General features: G+C 40.2%; 1 protein-coding gene across 3 annotated transcripts in view; it reads right to left on the bottom strand.

The window, feature by feature from the left end:
* XPO6 (exportin 6) overlaps window positions 1–18,022 on the bottom strand; it is a 115,534-nt gene that overhangs the window by 51,550 nt on the left and 45,962 nt on the right. For all 3 annotated transcript variants that reach the window (XM_074965708.1, XM_074965707.1, XM_074965706.1), the window contains exons 5-9: window positions 13,160–13,319; window positions 12,440–12,517; window positions 6,481–6,937; window positions 2,572–2,698; window positions 1,546–1,655 (exon numbers count right to left, since the gene is read on the bottom strand). In XM_074965708.1, coding sequence (XP_074821809.1) covers window positions 1,546–1,655; window positions 2,572–2,698; window positions 6,481–6,937; window positions 12,440–12,517; window positions 13,160–13,319 — 932 coding nt within the window. The remainder of the gene's footprint in view (window positions 1–1,545; window positions 1,656–2,571; window positions 2,699–6,480; window positions 6,938–12,439; window positions 12,518–13,159; window positions 13,320–18,022) is intronic.

Below are 18,022 nucleotides of genomic sequence, written 5' to 3'. Positions count from 1 at the left end.
AAAACATAATCCCAACTATACACTGGGTCTAAATTAGCTGTTACCACTCATGAAAGATCTTGGAGTCATTGTGGATAATTTTCTGAAAACATCCACTCAATGTGCAGCAGCAGTCAAAGAAGTGAACAGAATGTTGGGAATCATTAGGAAAGAGATAGGTAATAGACCGAAAATATCACATTGCCTCTATATAAATCCATGGCACGCCCACATCTTGAATACGGTGTGCAGATCTGGTTACCCCGTCTCAAAAAAGATATATTGGAGTCGGAAAAGGTACAGAAAAGGGCAACAAAAATGATTAGGGGTATGGAACAGCTTTCATATGATGAGAGATTAATAAAACTGGGACTTTTCATCTTGGAAGAGAGACAAATAATGGGGGAAATATGATAGCGGTCTATAAAATCATGACTGGTGTGGAGAAATTAAATAAGGAAGCATTATTTACTCCTTCTCATAACACAAGATCGGCAAGGATGCAAAACCATGCACTGAAGCCTTTGTTTGCCAGAAGCTGGGAATGGGCGACAAGGGATGGATCACTTGATGATCACCTGTTCTGTTCCTTCCCTCTGAAGCACCCAGCATTAGCCACTATCGGAAGACAGGATACTGGGCTAGATGGACCATTGGTCTGACCCAGTATGGCCGTTCTTATGTTCAGTCATTTGCTGCATCCAGTGTGAGTTGTTTTTAATCTATCTTTTAATGGTCTCCACTGCCGTAATATCCAAACACCTCAATCTTCAGAATATTTACCCTCAACACCCCATGAGGCAGGAAGTGCTATTATCCCCATTTTACTGATGCGGAAACTAAGGCACAGAGGGACAAAGTGACTTGCTCAGGGTCACATAGGGAGTCTGTGGTACATCAGGGACTTGGCCCCAAAGCTCTCCAAGTCCTAGTCAGTACCCTAACCAGCGGACCATCTTTTTTCCCTATAGTCATATTATATAAAGCAAAAATACAGTTTATACACAAAATGCAGCTTGATTAAACAGCTTTATTATTTTTGTGCAAAAATTAATGTTTTTCCTCAAGTGCGATACTGCAAAAAGATACCGGTGTGCAATATTTCCAAACTTCAGAATTCATATTGCATTCTTAGTAGTCAAACTGATGAATATTAAAGTCCCAACAAAAGCCAGGAATTATGTCTAACATGTTATTGTTAGATACCTAACCAACACAGCAAGATGTCATCCACATATCAACACATACAATTCAGACAACCCAGTATTCTATAATGCAACGTTGCCAGGCTAGGGTACAGTTTTATTCTCCAAAGTATCAGTTCTTGCCTCTTTACTTTAGTGTCAGGTCTTGAACTGCACAAACATGTAGAACCTCTCACCCCCAACTACATTTTGTTACGATGGTCTCTGCAGGTAAAATAATTAAGAAATGCAAGACAGACTCACTCTTACTGCGATGACTCAGGCATAAAAGGCAGGCAAACGTGAGCTTCACACAGACAAAGCTATTTTTATGCAGTATCTCTGAAGCTCTTTTGTGTTAACAGCTGCTGGCATTGCTTACCTGTTGAGTACTGCTTCTTTGTCTGCTAGACGACTTTTAATTTTACTAGTAAGATAGTCCAAGAAGAGCGTCCAAATGTCTAAGCAAGAAAAGTAACCTTCATGGGTAGGCTGAAATACACAAAACCCCATGTTAAACATCATGAACTGCAGTAAAATATAGGTCATGTGTAGCCAGAATTTGAGTTAGTGTGTACTTTCAAGAATAGAAGGACACTTCCATTAAGTGATGCAGATTTGCTTTAGTGAGGAATTTTCGGTGTCACTTGGAAAAACCCTGCTTGTCTGAACTGTAAAAAAGGGGAGTGAGGTCTGAGCTTAGGACTGGGAGCCAAGACCTCCCAGGCTCTAGTCCCGTTTCTGACCAACTCCCCCTGTGGCTTTGAACTATGCAAGTATCTTTCCTGTCACAGTTCCTGCCCCAGTCACAACATATGAATAATTAAGAGTGCAAATAAGGTTGTAAGTTTCATTGAATGGTGTGAAAGCAGTTAATCTTGTAGCAGGTTTAAGGTGACGCTCACTCTAGGTCATGGTATGTGAGAAAAAAAAAAAAGAGAAAAATCATCCCACATGAAGCCTGAGAGAAGCTGTAAAAGCAACAGTTTCAGAAGTGACAAAAAAGCCAGCCCCCAGCATAGATGTAGGGGGGTTATACAGAGACTTTTCAAAAAAGTTTCTTCAAACCCAGTTAAACCAGCAGCAAAGATAAAAGCCAGCCAAGTCATTCTTGTAAGATAACTAGATCTGACCGTTTTTCAACTATTTGTGGCCAGGAGCAAGATTTCCTGCATGTTATGCTATTAGAAAGTAAATGAAGGCTTCCAAGAAGTCCCAAAGTGTTAAGCCAGTAGAAATCTGCATGATAACATGTTCAGTTGCTAAAAAGGCATGAAACTGAAGTTTTAGTGGGCTGCCTTTAAGCTATCAGACCTATTGGGAAATAAGCTATCCTTTACTCGTATGCTGCATGGTTAGGACATACAAAGAAGGATGGAATAAGATAAAAGCAGTATCAGTGCTGTACCTGATGAAAGGTGTATTTGAACAAGAGAGCCAAAAATTCAACCACTGGGAACTGAGAGTATGATTCGATCCTCCTTAGGTGGACGCTCACAAAGAGACGCAGAAAATCTGTAAACTTCTCAATGTAGCTAAAGGAAAAAGGAGAGAAAACAACTGATGAAACATGAAGGAAGCCATGGGGGGAAAATAATTTCATTGAAATAGTGAAAAATTCACTCAAAACCTTTTCATTAAAAAAACCAACTACATTTAATAGCCAGTAGTACAATTAAAATATAAAGCCCTGCAACAATTACCTACAGGATGGGCAACCCTTCATTCCATTAACACCTGAAACACAGCAGAAAAGACAGTCTAGTCAAAAGCAACTTTAGTGTTCAGATAAAACAATATGAATTAAATAAGGCCTTCAGATAAGCAATCCCCTTAGTGCTACATATATATAGCAGCAAGACCCATTGTAGCTGAATGGATATGGATGGGATTAGTCAACAGAATGTAACACTCAGGAGATACTGTTGAATGGGATACACGCAGACATTGGGAATTGATTTTCTGGTATTAAAAACACACCAACGGCAACACCCATGTCACAGAGATAAACAGAAAGTACACCAGGGACTGGGCGAATATAACCTAGTAATTCCTGCACCCAGTCCAAGAGCTTGTGATTGAACTAGAGCATCTCTTTTAGGAAGATTTAAACACTCCTTGTCAGTTTTTTCCCCAGATCTAGGATTAGTCAGTTCCACGATTAACACTGTGTCTTTCTGATGCTACAGTATATGAAGTGAAGGGCCCACAATGGAACCTACCACCAAAATTTAGACACACTGCCATGGCAGTGTAAGTAGTTAAGGCTTCAGGAAAGCATTGCTAAAAAAACAATTATAAAGGCCACTGCAGTGTGGGCTGTTACTGTGGAGTGAACATGCACTGTGCAATATGGAGCTTTACCAGAGTTTAGGATATCATTTTAATAACGTATTGACTGCAAGAAAACAACTATCTGTATGCCATCACTGCACAGGATGCTCTGTGGAACATTCTAATACCAAGAACCCCATTGATGTAGTTACATAACTGCACTGCTTAAAAGCTGATCTCTCCCACCGATGTGACAGTTTAGAGTTCTTAAATATCAAAAAGTATTTCAAGAAATTTTTAAAAAAAGAAACATCACACAGCTGAAGACACCAAAATAATTTTAGTGGCAAAATTTTAAGACACTCAGGAACGACAGCCCCTTATTACAGCTGCGCTGATGGGAAACACTGTATCTGTCTGGCATACCTCACTGTGAGAAAAATTGTTCCTTTTAGTTGAACAAAGCTAGCTCCAAACTAGAGAGTCATTACTGAACAGGAACAGCAAGTTGCATTATTCCGTGACCGGTCACTATGAAACTGTGCACCCACACAATTGCTGGAATGCATGAGGTAGTAAGACTATATTTATAGTTCATTTGGCACCAGTCTCCTTGGCAAGAGGGACTCCCACTAAGCATGTACTGGTCATTAGCCAAATACTTCAAAACTAAAGCGACCTAGTGGGAAACAGTTATCCTGAGCTCAGTGCTTTCTTTAAGCCAAGATCTGCTGAAAGTTTTATATGGATGTAGGCCTCTAAGAGCCACTAAGCCAGTCAGCTTTGGAATTACCATTTATACTTAGTTACTACACTTCGGATTTCACTAAAGGTACTGGAAACTTGAAATTAAATGCCACACAAATAGGATATTGCAAAATGTGGTTAAAGTTAACATTTTCTGTACTGGTTTACAAGTTCAAGAAGGCTCAAAACTGCGCTAACTCCATGATAAATAAAGTAACTAGTAACCAACCATCACCCCATGTCACTCCTGTCCCAGATAAGAGTGAACTTTTAAGGAAATCAAGGTTTTAAAGGTGGAAGATAAGGTATTGCTATGTAGTTTCACACTATTTTGCAACAATGTCAGCTTTGTTTAGCAGCATGCCAAGTTAAAAATGGCAAGTGAGAAGACAACTTGACTTGAGTCAATTCCAAGTCTTCAAGTCTTGCAAATCAAGCTAACCTTAAAACAAAGAAAGGAAAACCATTTGACAGCCTGCAGCATCTTTAATCCACAGGAGGGAGAGATTGTAGGACAACCTGTCCAGAGAATGTTTTACTCATGAAAAAGCTAGAGAAGTCTATAAAGTTAAGCCAAAATAGCTAGGTTACATCCCTGATTCAAATCATATTAAGCACTAACAAAAAGGGAGATTCACTTATGGACCTCAAGATCTTTGAACATGACCACCACCAAAAGCACTCATTTTGTGTTCAACATGGAAAAATTAAACGGGGCTCTAGAAGAACTTCCATATCCTGTGGAGAAAAATCCCTGTGCACTGAAGTCTGTTACTCTGCTAGGGAAAGAACTCTTTCCCACTGCAGCATTACTAACTTGGCTTAACTTTCCTGAAAACATCTGTTCTCTATCCATATGCCCAAATGAACATGTATTTAGAGATTTCAATTTCCCTACCCAACACCTGATTTTAGGAAGCTAAGTAATGTCGAAGCTAATGGGATAGTCAAGAAAATGGATAATTAGAATTCACTGTTACTCTAGATTTAAATTCCAAAAAAGAGTTAAAAATATATCTAAAGAAGCCAGCTGAAAAAGATCTAAGGCAATTTGAGAGAGAGAGAGAGAGAGAGAGAAAGAGATGCACTATATCTGTATTATATATTGACCTGTTTTTGCTAAACCAAGACTTACACCTGTGTTGAAGTTACAAAGTGCCTCTGTTGTGCACACCCATTAACCTTTTGATTGAAACTTGGGTGTCATGTCTGGGAAGAAGATCAAAGGTTTAGTAGAAGTTTGGTAGTGCAGTGCCGTGCTCATCTACTTCTATCACCATGCATCCACAGCAACAGGCTACAATTGTGAATCTGGATACATTTGCGTAATTACAACATCAGAAAATGTATCCTGCCAACATTAGCATCAGGAGACAGCCCAGCTCCCAAAATTAAAACCTACAGCAGTGCTGTAACAGAAGCTAACATCCGTAGTTGTCTGCTATGCTACACAAATGACTATTTCAACCCATGGAAAGTTCAACCAAACAACATGACTTTCCCTCCTGTCAAAACAAGTGGAAGTATGTCTTCATGAAAGATGTCAAATATTCGTAACTGAATTAGGCAACAAGTTTCTTCATATCTCTCTGGAAGTGAAAAAGGAATTAGAAGCCTCCCAGATGCTTCCGCTTATCAAGCCTTTACACGGATATAAGTTATAATTAACAAATGCATGAAGGCACCTTCAACTTTGGGACTACTTTCATAAGGCTGGTTAATTAGCATATTAACACCCCAAGCAACCTCAAGTTTCCAAAATCCTGTAAAGCTTTTTTTTTTTTTTTTAAAAACAGATATGCTTCTCAAGTCCCAATATAAGGTATGAAACTGGCCAGGTTTCATTCTCTTCAAAGCCATGGAGTGATCTGGAGCATGCCGCCCACTCCTTTTAAACATGACTTTAAAACAGACAGATGGCAGATATCAACTGAAAAGGGAATACTTCAATTCCTTTACCTCACTGTGCCTCTTCTGTTGCTCTGCTACAACTGAATGAAGGGCAGGTTCAGCTCTTGTGCCACCTCACACCTGCAGTCAAACAGTAACGAATCGGGGAGTGGGGAGGAAGAGGATAGGAAAGAATACAAACCTACACTACCAGTCACTTTGCAAAGTCAACCCTCCTGCCACCAACTTACCTGAACACACCTACCTTCCTGCTCTCCTTCAGCAGCACAGAGCTCTGTAAAAAAGGTGATTAAAACACACCATGCATGACAGCAAGTCAGTATAGACAGTCTTTTAGTAAACAAAAGATCCTACCACAGTTACTTAGCTGGTTGATTTGTTTTACCTTTCATCCAGTTCCTCTAGCCGGCTCTTCACCGTGTGGGCATTGTTCTCCTTGGTAATCTTCTGCAGGAGGTAGAATGTCTGCTGGAACATCCGCAGCAAATACTCCTCAAACTCCATAGGCACGCAATTCTTTGACATAAGTTCATTGATGCAAGACATAGCCAGGATCCCAAGCCTACCACGCTCTTGACCCAAGACAGAGTTCTGGCTGCTGCCATTGACAGAAGACATCTTCCTGGCTCGGGTGTCGCAGCCAAAGCGGGCAAAGTGGAATATGGTGGTGAGGAGTGAAGGAGTGATGCTGGCAGACAGAGGGATCCAGCTGAAGAGGTGGGCCAGGCACTCCAATGCTAGTGAACAAATATATTCACTCTCTGTATCAAGGATAGGGATTGGCTGATTCAATAATTTGGCCGCACTGGGACTCTGCAACAGGCTACTTAACAGGTCACCACCTAGGAAATAAAGCATATGCACTCCTAAATACAGTATGCATACCAAACAGAGGGGAACTGGATGTGCAGAGTTAAATCCTGATCATAAATCAAAAGCAATTTTTTTTTTTTTGCATTTAACTGCTGCTCTTTATGCATCTAACAAGTTAAATATCTAAAAACAAGCATTCAATGCAACATGCCATTAATAGCGATAGGATTCTACAAAGCATACCAGGCAATCCCATCTCACCTCAGCTACCTCCTTTGTGTTCTAAAGTTTCAGACTGACCAAACCTTTCAGTCTGGCTAAGACACTCCGCAGCAGGCGGCACTGCAGTTGAGAGGAGGTATATAAAACAACTGAATGAAAGCTAGAATTCAGCTCTGTACTGCAGCATGTTACATTGCCAGCTTTACTGGTGTGGCACACACAAGCACTGCTTTAATTAAGGCTCTGGTAGCATTTTCATTATAAACCTATTTTAGGGTTTAGGAGCCAGCTATAAAATTTACTTGCATAATGAAATCATTGGCAAAGTTATGTTTTCCATGCATGTAAAATAAAGTTTGTGGATTCTGTCTGTAATACAATGCTTACTTACAAAAAATAATATTTAGAAGGTATTCATTTCTAATGTGGACTAGATCATATTTAACAAGTATCTCAAAAGTATGCAGATCACATAGCAATATGTAGAACTTCATAAGCACTTGACATATCACAGTGCAAATTTTTATTCACATTTTACCTTTTTTAGCCTCTTATTAAAAATGAAGTAATCGGAGACTTTGGTAGCATGAGAGACTACAATCCAGTTTCCATCTTGCTTCAGTAGATTACTTTTAAAGTGCTTAATGAAGTTGTGATGGGATTTACAACCTGTGATTGATCTTCTACCCTAACACAAGTGACACCATTTTTTAGCAAGGTGGCCGCTATCACCACTAGCTTCAGAACTGCCCTTTACACTTGCTTACACACATTTTCCAGTTTATTCTGACAAGTGCTTCTCAGCACTGTGAATGACGCATGCTGTTGGGCTGAGTAACTGGATGCTTCTGTCCTTTAGATCTTAACTTCCAGATTCTCACAGCCTCACACTATTTACATCTACGTTAACATCGCAAATGAAGCGTGACCTGGTTCAGCTCTCCTGCCTCCTTCTCCCCTCCCGCAAATGCACCAAAGAATCTAAATCAAACTAGGGTTTTACCTTCTTGCGCATCACCACCAGCAAGACATTGTGCAAATTAGATTCGGTCCTCTGGGACATATGCAGACCCACTGTCATGAAATTATGCCCTCAGTCACAACTATGCAACCTCATAGCTTTTAAGGGAGTCTGTCAGCTACAACTGAGAACTAATAAACAAGTTATGATTCTATGGAACAATTATGTTGATGCACAAGGAGAAAGAGGTTCAAAGTCACTCTCCCCTAGCTATGTTAAATTCTGCATGGTTAGTAGAACTGAGGCAGTTCATTTCAATTTTTTTTAGTTATTCACTTTGTTCATTACATATGGCTGAATATATCCAGGAAACAGATTTGACTATAGTAGTACCGTTTTCACGTAGTCACTTTCAAGTAAAGCAACACTTTAAGAGAGGCCGGCTGAGAACTTAAACCATTCAACAACATGCTGCTGATTCAAAGACCCCAGTATTTCCCACCAGAGGGCCTAAGGTTGCAGAAGTTTCCTAGCTTGAGTGTTAGGCCTTGTCCACACTGCCACTTATAACGCTGAAGCTTTCTTCACTCAGGGGGGTGAAAAAACACATCCCTGAGCAATGCAAGTTTCAGTGGTGTAAAGTGGCAGTGTAGATCGTGCCGCAGCGCTGGGTGCCGCGCTCCCAGCGCTGATAGCTATTCCCCTCGCAGAAGTGGTTTTATTACAGTGCTGGGAGAGCTCTCTCCCGGCACTGGAGCTGCGACTACACAGCCACGTTAAAGCGCTGCTGCGGCAGCGCTTTAACGGACAGCGCTTTATCAGCAGCTGTGTAGACACACCCTAAGTATGGAAAATGTGAAGCTACTACAGTGCATAAATGCCACTTAAACAGATTTAAGGGGTCTTAACTCTCTCCATGTTTTTCTAGGAAAAGCAAAGAAACACTGCAGACTTAAGTTCTAAAAAAAAGAGTTCTGGTTGTAAATACAGCTGTTACATATTTATAGAGCTTAAATACAGGATCCCAGCCCTTATCGTGCCTGTTTGATTTTCTATTAGCATAGATGGCCCTTGGCACTTTCCTCTTTTTTTTTATAAGTTTGAATGTAATTAACTATATACTTAGGTATGAAACTTTCAAAGTTAAAGGCTCTGTATGTCTCATTAGTAAAACACAGATGCTTTATTATATGAACTGGAACCACATGTGACCTGACAAGCTTAAGTACTTGATCTCATAGTTTTAGAGATTCAAAGATTCAGGCCAAAATTATCCAATCTTGACCTCCTATGAAGCACAGGCCACAGAACTTCACCCAGTTGTCCCTGTATTGAGCCCAATAACTTGCATCGAACTAAAGCATATCTTCCAGAAAGGCATCCAGCCTTATTTGTAGACAAGAGACAGAATCCACCACTCCCACTTGGTAGTTTGTTCCAATGGTTAATACCCTGTAGAGTTAAAACTTGTGCTTTATTTCTAATTCAAGATTAGATGTTTTTCTAAAAGGTCTGCTGTAGGAATTATTCTGGGACCTTCTCTGGCCTGCATTATACAGTAGGTCAGACTAGATAATGACAATGGTCCCTTCTGGCCTGGGAATCTGAGTCTAGTTTGACTTTATCTGGCTTTAACTTCCAGCCACTGGTTCTGGTTATACCTTTGTGCGCTAACCCTTTAGTACCTGGTATTTTCTCCCAATGGAGGTACTTGTACACTAATCACATCACTTCTCAATCTTCTTTTGATTGATAAGATAAACATTGGACTCCTTACGTCTCTCACTGAGGCATTTTCTCCAGCCCTCAAATCATTTTTCTGGTTCTTTTCTGCACCCTCTCTAATTTTCAACCTTCTTTATAAAATATGGACACCAGAACTGGACACACTATTCCAGTATCAGTCTCACCAACATCACACACACGGGTAAAGAAACCTTCCTACTCCCTTGTTTAAACATCCAAGGATCACCTTAGCCCTTTCTTGCCACAGTACTGCACAGGAGCTCATGGTGAATTGCTCAATCCTACGACTCCCATGGAGGTCTTTTCAGAATCACGGCTATCCAGGATACAGTCCCCCATTCTATAGGCATGGTCTGCCTTCTTTGTTCTTATCTGCATGGCCTTGCTTTGGCTGTACTAAAATACAGTTTGACTGGGCTTGATTTACCAAGCAATCCATGCTACTCTGTATGAATGCCCTGTCCACGTTATTTATCACTCCAGTCTTTTGAGTCATTTGCTACTAGCAACGCCAAACCAGCATTAATCAAGTGTTTTTCCAAAGACAATCTTGGTAAATCAACACTGTACTACAAAAACATACTAGCTGAACAGCGGTGTAAGACAGACGTGCCCATATCAGAGTCAAGCTTACATACAGGGAACCAATCTAGACCAAACAATGCAGTTCGTTCTTGCAATATGCTATTTTGTACTGTTTTATTTTGTTAATACTCAGATTCTTCAAATACTTAGCCTGCAACAAGGTTAAAGAATTTTTCCCTTGACAACTAGGTACCGCTGTTCTTCTAGAGGAGTTTCAGATACATATACTAATATCCTAACATGTGCAGTCCCCAAAGCTGCTGCACTGTAAGTTTTAGTTCTTTCAATTGGTTTGATAACCTTTGGAGTTACTCAGCCTAAGTAAACGGACTAGAGCAGTTTGAGCAAAGAGAAGAGATCTGTACCAGTTCATTAGGGTAGTTGTTCTTAATGGCAAGTGAGAAGAAAAGTGGAATCTGTTCCAACACACATCTTTAGTTTTACTACAGCGGAAGAACTGTATTAATTCACAGGATGCATTATGTGATCTAGAAGCTTTTACTGTAACTGCATGTCAACACTAGTGTGAAGAAATAAGCCACTGTTTTGGTAGAAGAATTTCCTCTTTTCTCTATGAGACTTGACATTTTAGATTTAAACATCCTTAACTAGCACAAGTTTGTGAAATTTTTCTGTGGAGGGTAGAGACAACTTCGGAGAGGTTTTTAATTTAACAGCTGTTTCAATTAAACTCTACTTTATACAACTAGATGGGAAATTGCATCACAATATTTGTTCTTGTTTCTCAGAACAAGGGAGGAAGAAAGGGCTACGACTCTTTAGTTGCTGCAGAAAGAAGCCTAGTTGAACTCGGATCATTTGATACATGAGACAGCAAGGAAACTGATGGTCCTCAGAACAACAGGGTGGGACTTACTCCTGTTCAATCTCCTGGATCTATAAGCTCCCTTTCCTCCAAATTGCAAAAGCGTAACTATCTATAACTCGCACATCATCTTAGTCATTTAAGCAATGTGCACACTCCATTTTCAAAGCTAGTGAAGAGAGACAAGTATATGAATCAGCTGTAAAGCAGATGCATAGCCAAGCTCTAAAGGCAGTTACTTGTCCTAATGGTGCTGTGCAAGCGGCTGTGTATGTAGTCAGAGGGGGAAGTGGGTAGAGAGTATGTGTTTAAATTATCTTTTGAATATGTTATTGATAGCCAATATGTTGAAAGTCACAGCTGTATATTAGAAGTTAAAGGTCAGACTGGATCACAGTCGTCCCTTCTGGCCTTGGAATCTATGAATCAGCTAAGACTGCAGTCTTTCCTGGCTTCCCATGCACTTACAGCTGCAATTCATAGATGAAAGCCAACACTGATGTCAGACACAGTTTAGGAACTGGCTATTTTTCAACAGCCTTTCCTCCTTTGCACCACCGCAACAGGAAAGGCACTGACAGCTTAGATGCCACATATGCAGTCTTGAATGGAAGTAGCACATTTTCAGTGGAGAGTCCCCAGCCCTAAAGATTGCTTCCTCTACTGGACCCATACGTGCCAGAGACCGGGGAAGCCAGCAAAAGGGCCTTGCCCCCAAGCCCCCATACTTTTTAAGACGGCGCCACACCCCCCACTTTTGAGAATCTGAATATGGCAAGGACGCGACAGGTGGGAACAGCGCTGACTGGAGTTGGCTGGCGTAATTGTAGAGCCCCTTCCCTATTGGTATGGCAAAGGAGCGGCTGGGCTGAATTTGAGTGAGTGGCATTCCTATCTAGCACACAGGCTTGCAACACCAGTCAAATTTGGCCTGTCATGATTGGTTGGCCCCCCTATTTTTGCAGGTTTCCTTGTCCACCTAAATCTGGTGACTTTCAGAGCACAGCACAAGGCATATCTTTCCAGTCAAACATTTGTCTGACTATGGATCGCTATTTGGGAAGGAAATGTTACGACAGGGATAGATCTGTGCTATGTACTGTGGGTACCTTAGCGATTTTGGTTTATGTTGGTAACCAAAATCTATGTCCAATACATACAAATTAAGTATTAAATTTTAGTAATCCATACCACTTTCTCCTGAAGATGGGGATGGTGGTGGAGTGGCAGAAGTAACACAATGTTTGTCCCAGATGCTCTCTAAAATACCTGCCAAGAAAGAGGAAGAGAGTGCTGTGAGCCCAGCTAGGTTCATAGACACTTCATACAAGGCAACTATCTTTATCCCAAACTTCCTTAATTTAGGATAGCCACCTCAAGGTATATGCAATTGACCTGGGAAACCTAAGTGCATCTGAGCTAGACACTTTCAGATGTATAGGTTAGATCTTTATTCCTTTTTACTGCAGTGACAGCACAAGAAATTAAGTATCCTCACAGGCGGCTGTGGAGATTAGAACTTGTACAGCACTTAATAATAAAACTTGTAGTGCTCTTCATTTATAAAGAGTTAAAGACAACACTAAGTTCTCATGCATGGGAGCATATCTGCTTGGTCCAAGTCCATCTTTATAAACAATGACGACCAAGCACAGCTATTAGAGCTACTGTGCTGCATAATCTAGTTTGAGTCATCAGATATCATAAGCTATTCAAGAAGCTATTTACACAGCAGAATTAAGAACTCAGCCACCAGGAAGCAGTCACTACATAACTAGTGGGGTTCTTGTTTCACTGAATGATCAGCTTCACAGCTGCAAGTCTGCCAGCATTTTACATATTCACACACTGTTGCAGAAAGGGGCAGGGGACAGATATTTGTTCTAACCCTACAAGTGTAGTTATACTTACCTGTGAGAAGCCCAAGTACCGTTTGTACCTGATCCAGGAGCAGTTTGCGTAACTCTTCTTTCCGTGCCACGCTAAGATCCTCCCTGGGGCACGCCAACTCTTCCGATGTAGTCTTCAGCATGATCAGTCCAAGAGGAGTGGTCACAGGGGACTGAATCAACTGGAAGAACAAACAAGATATGAACAATGTCACTAGCATTTTGTTCATTGATTAAGTGTTACAGAAACCCACAAGATCAGTCTTTATGGACACTCCCAAGTTTCTGGGGCCATGCTCATCACTAAATCATTCTTTGCAATATACTTTGCGGGAATATAACTATGGATTGTTGTTTTCCTGAAGCACCAGTTTATGATCATCATGATGTACCAATCCTAGTAGCATGGGAATCCTTGGGATCTCAATAGAGCTTTCATGCGGTCACACACGTTCCCTGCTCCAACATGTTCACAAGTCAGAGTTGTTTCCTCTCCCTTTGTGGAGGTCGCTCGTCATTAGGACTGCATCACAGACCACTCTAAATGACAGGCTGCTCCTGAAGTAGTTCTCTCATGCTAGGAACATATGCCACCAGCCAAGCAGCTACACCAGTGGAAATTTAGATCGTAAGTAACTGCAGCCAAAATTACATCAAAAGAAACAGTAATTAAGGATTTTCTAGTCTCTCCTGGCATACTCACTTCAATACTATTGTAAATCACATTTACTTTAAAGTGAGAAGTTTCCTTTCCCCAACGGGTGCAGAAGAGAACAAAGTGGGTCCAGAGAGAGTACATTACACTACTGTACATTTCATGTTTTCAAGGTATCTAAAGCCTGGTTTAGATACCTTGACATATTAAATTTAAATAAATTCAAGAACTGAGGAGGTGAGAGACTGGGGAATGTGTTGAACCTCAAACTGTTTTCAAAACTTAAAGGAACCTTTACTTCTAGCCTAGAATATCAGACACCAGATATTCACTACTCTCTCGAAGTATAGCTAAAGAAAAGCACAATAATAGGGTAATCTTTGGGAGTCATAAGTCAATCTGCTTTATGTAGTTTTTGCCCCATTCATATTAGCTTGCCAGACCTGATCATAAACTAGTTTAGCCTTATATGTATTAAAACAATTTAACACTTTAAGCATGTGAAAAAGAGCCAGTGTAGATGGAACCTAACGGCAACTGTAGAAGAGTTTGATTTTTGGAAACTAAGCACCCTCGTGGTAGTGATTATGGCCTGTCAAACAGGGCAACAGTCAGGCTGGCACATTTTTTATGTTCTAGTTTGTGTTGGTGGTAAAGATTAATTGCAGCCAACTTCCAAGTGGATCATGATGCATCACAAGATATCAAAGCAACTCCATTTTACTCACGTGAGTTAGACTGGCATCTCATACACATGTATCATGACATCACTGATTGGATGAAACTACTATATGGTGGATGCACACTGGTTAAAAAAAACTGTACTCAGAGTAGCTATCAATGGAACGCTGTCAAACTGGGAGGGCGTACCTAATAGGGCTCCACAGTTGTTTGCCCTCGGTCCAGTATTCGTCAATGTTTTCATTAATGACTTTAATAATGGAGTGGAGAGTATGCTTAAAGTTCACAGATGACAGCAAGCTGGGAAGGGTTGCAAGCACTTTGGAGGACAAGATTAGAATTCAAAACAGCCTTGACAAATTAGAGCATTGGTCTGACACGAACAGGATGAAATTCAATAAAGACAAGTGCAGTACTCTGCATTTAGGAAGGAAAAATAAAATGCACAACTACAAAATAGGGAACAGGCTAGGTAACAGTACAGCTGAAAAGGATCTGAGAGTTATAGTGGATCCCAAATTGAATGAGTCAACAATGTGATGCAGTTGCAAAAAAAAAAAAAAAAAAAGGCTAATATTCTAGGATGTGTTAACAGGAGTGTTGTATTTAAGACACGTGAGGCAGCTGTCTTGCTATACTCAGCGCTAGTGAGGCCTGAGTTCTGGACAAAACATTTTTAAAAAGACGTGGACAAACTGGGGAGAGTCCAGAGAGCAACAACAAAAGTGATAAAAGGTTTAGAAAACCTGACCTAGGAGAAAGGTTAAAAAACCAGGTATGTTTAGTATTGAGACAAGAAGACTGAAAGGGGACCTGATAATGGTCTTAAAATATGTTACAGGCTGTTATAAAGAGGACTGTGATCAATTGTTCTCATGTCCACTGAAGATAGAACAAGTAGTAATAGACAATCTAGAGCAAGGGAGATTTTGCTTAGATATAAAAAAAAAAACAAAAACAAAACCCCCCACCTTTCTAACTACACAGGTAGTTAAGCTCTGGAACAGGCCACCAATGGAGGTTGCAAAATCCCCACCACTAGAGATTTTTACCAACAGATTAGACAAAACCACCAGTCCTGCCCTCAGTGCAGGGGAATGGACTAGATGGCCTCTCAAGCCCTACATTTTTATAATTAGCTCATGTAAAGGTTAACTTATTATAGTGTATCAATTCTTTTTTCACAGTTGTGTGTTCTTAGTATAATCTGAATAGACCCTCTTCATATAACCTACAAAAAGATCAAAAGTGACAAGCTTCTTCTATTGATGAAACTATACCAATTAACAAGAATTCAGATTTAAGCACCAACAACTTCTATGCATTTGTGTAGTTCTAGACAAAGAAGATTTTTGTGTAAGTTATATACTACTTCTTCATACTTCAGACATGATCTTACATTAGTTATCTGAAGCAAGTGTGTGGCACAGAGAAGCAGAAACTAGAGGAGAAAATTTAAATGGGACCTGGACTGCTTTAGTCAACTTCAAAGATGGTTTAAAATTTCTTCCTAGAATAGTTTCAGATGTTAGTGAAGTTTATTGAAAACCAGTGACATGCAACTGCTAAGACCCAATATCCTAACAGTACGTGAATTAATACTTTCACAAATATATCAAGCTTTCTATGAAGAACTGTACTATCCTTAAGCAAAATCATCTGCAAGGGTCTTAGTACCATTTAATACAATGTATTGCTTTTCTCCACTACTTAAAAAACTTTCCCTGAAAAAGAAGTAGGTTAGAGACTTCTGCAGATTCCAAATATGATTTTAAGGCTTGAATGGCAGCCAAAATTGGGTCAAATAATATATCAAAAGAGGAGGAAACAGTGGATAGAACAATTTATCAGTAGTTCAAAAAGCAACTAAAAGCTGTGGCCTAACACGATTGTGATGAGAACCCCTTTTAGGTACTTTATCACTTTTGGGTACTTCAAAGTCTAGCATAATTTTTTTCTACACCTACACGTCTCTTTGAATATTTCTTTTAAGGATTTGTACTACAAACTAGAGAGAATGGGGGAGCACTCCCCATGTCCCAGCAAAAGAGAATACGTGAGAAACAAAATAAAATATGCAAAATAGGCTCTCTCGTCACTTATATATCCCACAATATATTGCAAAAATCAGTACCTGTTCAGAGAGCATTGTAATTGAAACCTAGGTAAAGCCTGTTCGTAAGTCACAAAAATCAAAGCTCTAATTGTGGACAGCTGTCTAACGCTGTTTATTCAAGACATGGCAAGTCAGTTTCTGGAAAGGATATAAGTTGTATTTTCACCACCAAAGAGGCTATTGTGCAAACAGATGACTTCCATCAGTAACTGAAACCGCGTATGAAGAGTTGGTATTTCTCAATGTGACAAGTAACGTAAAATACATTTGTGGTAACACGTGAGCGCTTGACTTTTAGGTGCGAGGTGCGAATTGATTTAAAGAACTGGAGTGGGACTTGTCTACATGAAGAGCAGTTTGACTAAAAATGTGACTTTAAATTAATTTAGTCACATCAGTGGACAGGACTGTGTGGACACTTCAGTTTAAATTAGGCTCATTTTGGTTTATCTTAAATCAATTAGTAAGTTTTAAAATAATCCAAATAAACTACTCTTCAATCAAAATAAGGGATCGTCTACACTTACAGTGCTGCTTCTTCTGTTGCCACAGGTACTTCACCTTCCCAAGAGGTGGAAGCTATGTCGACAGGAGAAGCCTTCCCATCAACATCACAGTGTCTACGCTAGGAACTTATGCCAGTACAACTATGTCACTCGGGGTGCAGATTTTCCACACCTTTGAGCAACGTAGTTATATAAACATAAGTTCCTAGTGTAGACTAAGGCTGTGTCTACACTGCTACTTTCAGCACTGAAACTTTAGTTGTTCAGGGGTGTGAGAAATCACCCCCGAGGGACAAAAGTTTTAGTGCTGAAAAGCACCAGTACAGACAGCGCTTTATCGCCGGGAGCCCTGCTCCCAGCAATAAAGCTACCACCCCTCATTCGGGGTGCTTATTTATCATCACCGGGAGAGCTCCCCCGCAGCGATAAAGCATGACTACACTGCCCACGTCACAGCACTGCTGCGGCTGCACTGTAACATGGGCAGTGTAGACATACCCTACGTTTAAGAGTGACCACACAGAGGCTTTGCACTGGCTTAATTAAGCCTGTGCAAGTTTGTGTGTACACAACACTTCAGAAATCTCATATATGATCTAGTGTAACTAATCCCATTACAGTATTGTTACTTATTGACAAAGTATTTTATCAAGCCTCAATTATAATCACTGAAAGAGTACGTTTATACTTAGGTTTGTATTTTTCCTAAATATGACAAGGGTTAATTTAAAAACAAAAATGACCCCCAAAGTTATTTAATACATTTAGACTTAACACATGCCAGGGAAACTGATTATAAAGTTGCTTGAAAATTGTTGAATTGTGACTAAAGAAGTGTTGGTATAATCTAAACTATGACATTCTTACAATTATCCCGCCTTCCCACATGCGCTGACAATGTCTTAAAACACCAGCCACGTTCAAAGC

This window comes from Natator depressus, chromosome 10 (assembly GCF_965152275.1).
Source record: "Natator depressus isolate rNatDep1 chromosome 10, rNatDep2.hap1, whole genome shotgun sequence".
Taxonomy (NCBI): Eukaryota; Metazoa; Chordata; order Testudines; family Cheloniidae; genus Natator; species Natator depressus.
This window is presented reverse-complemented; position numbering and strand designations above follow the sequence as displayed.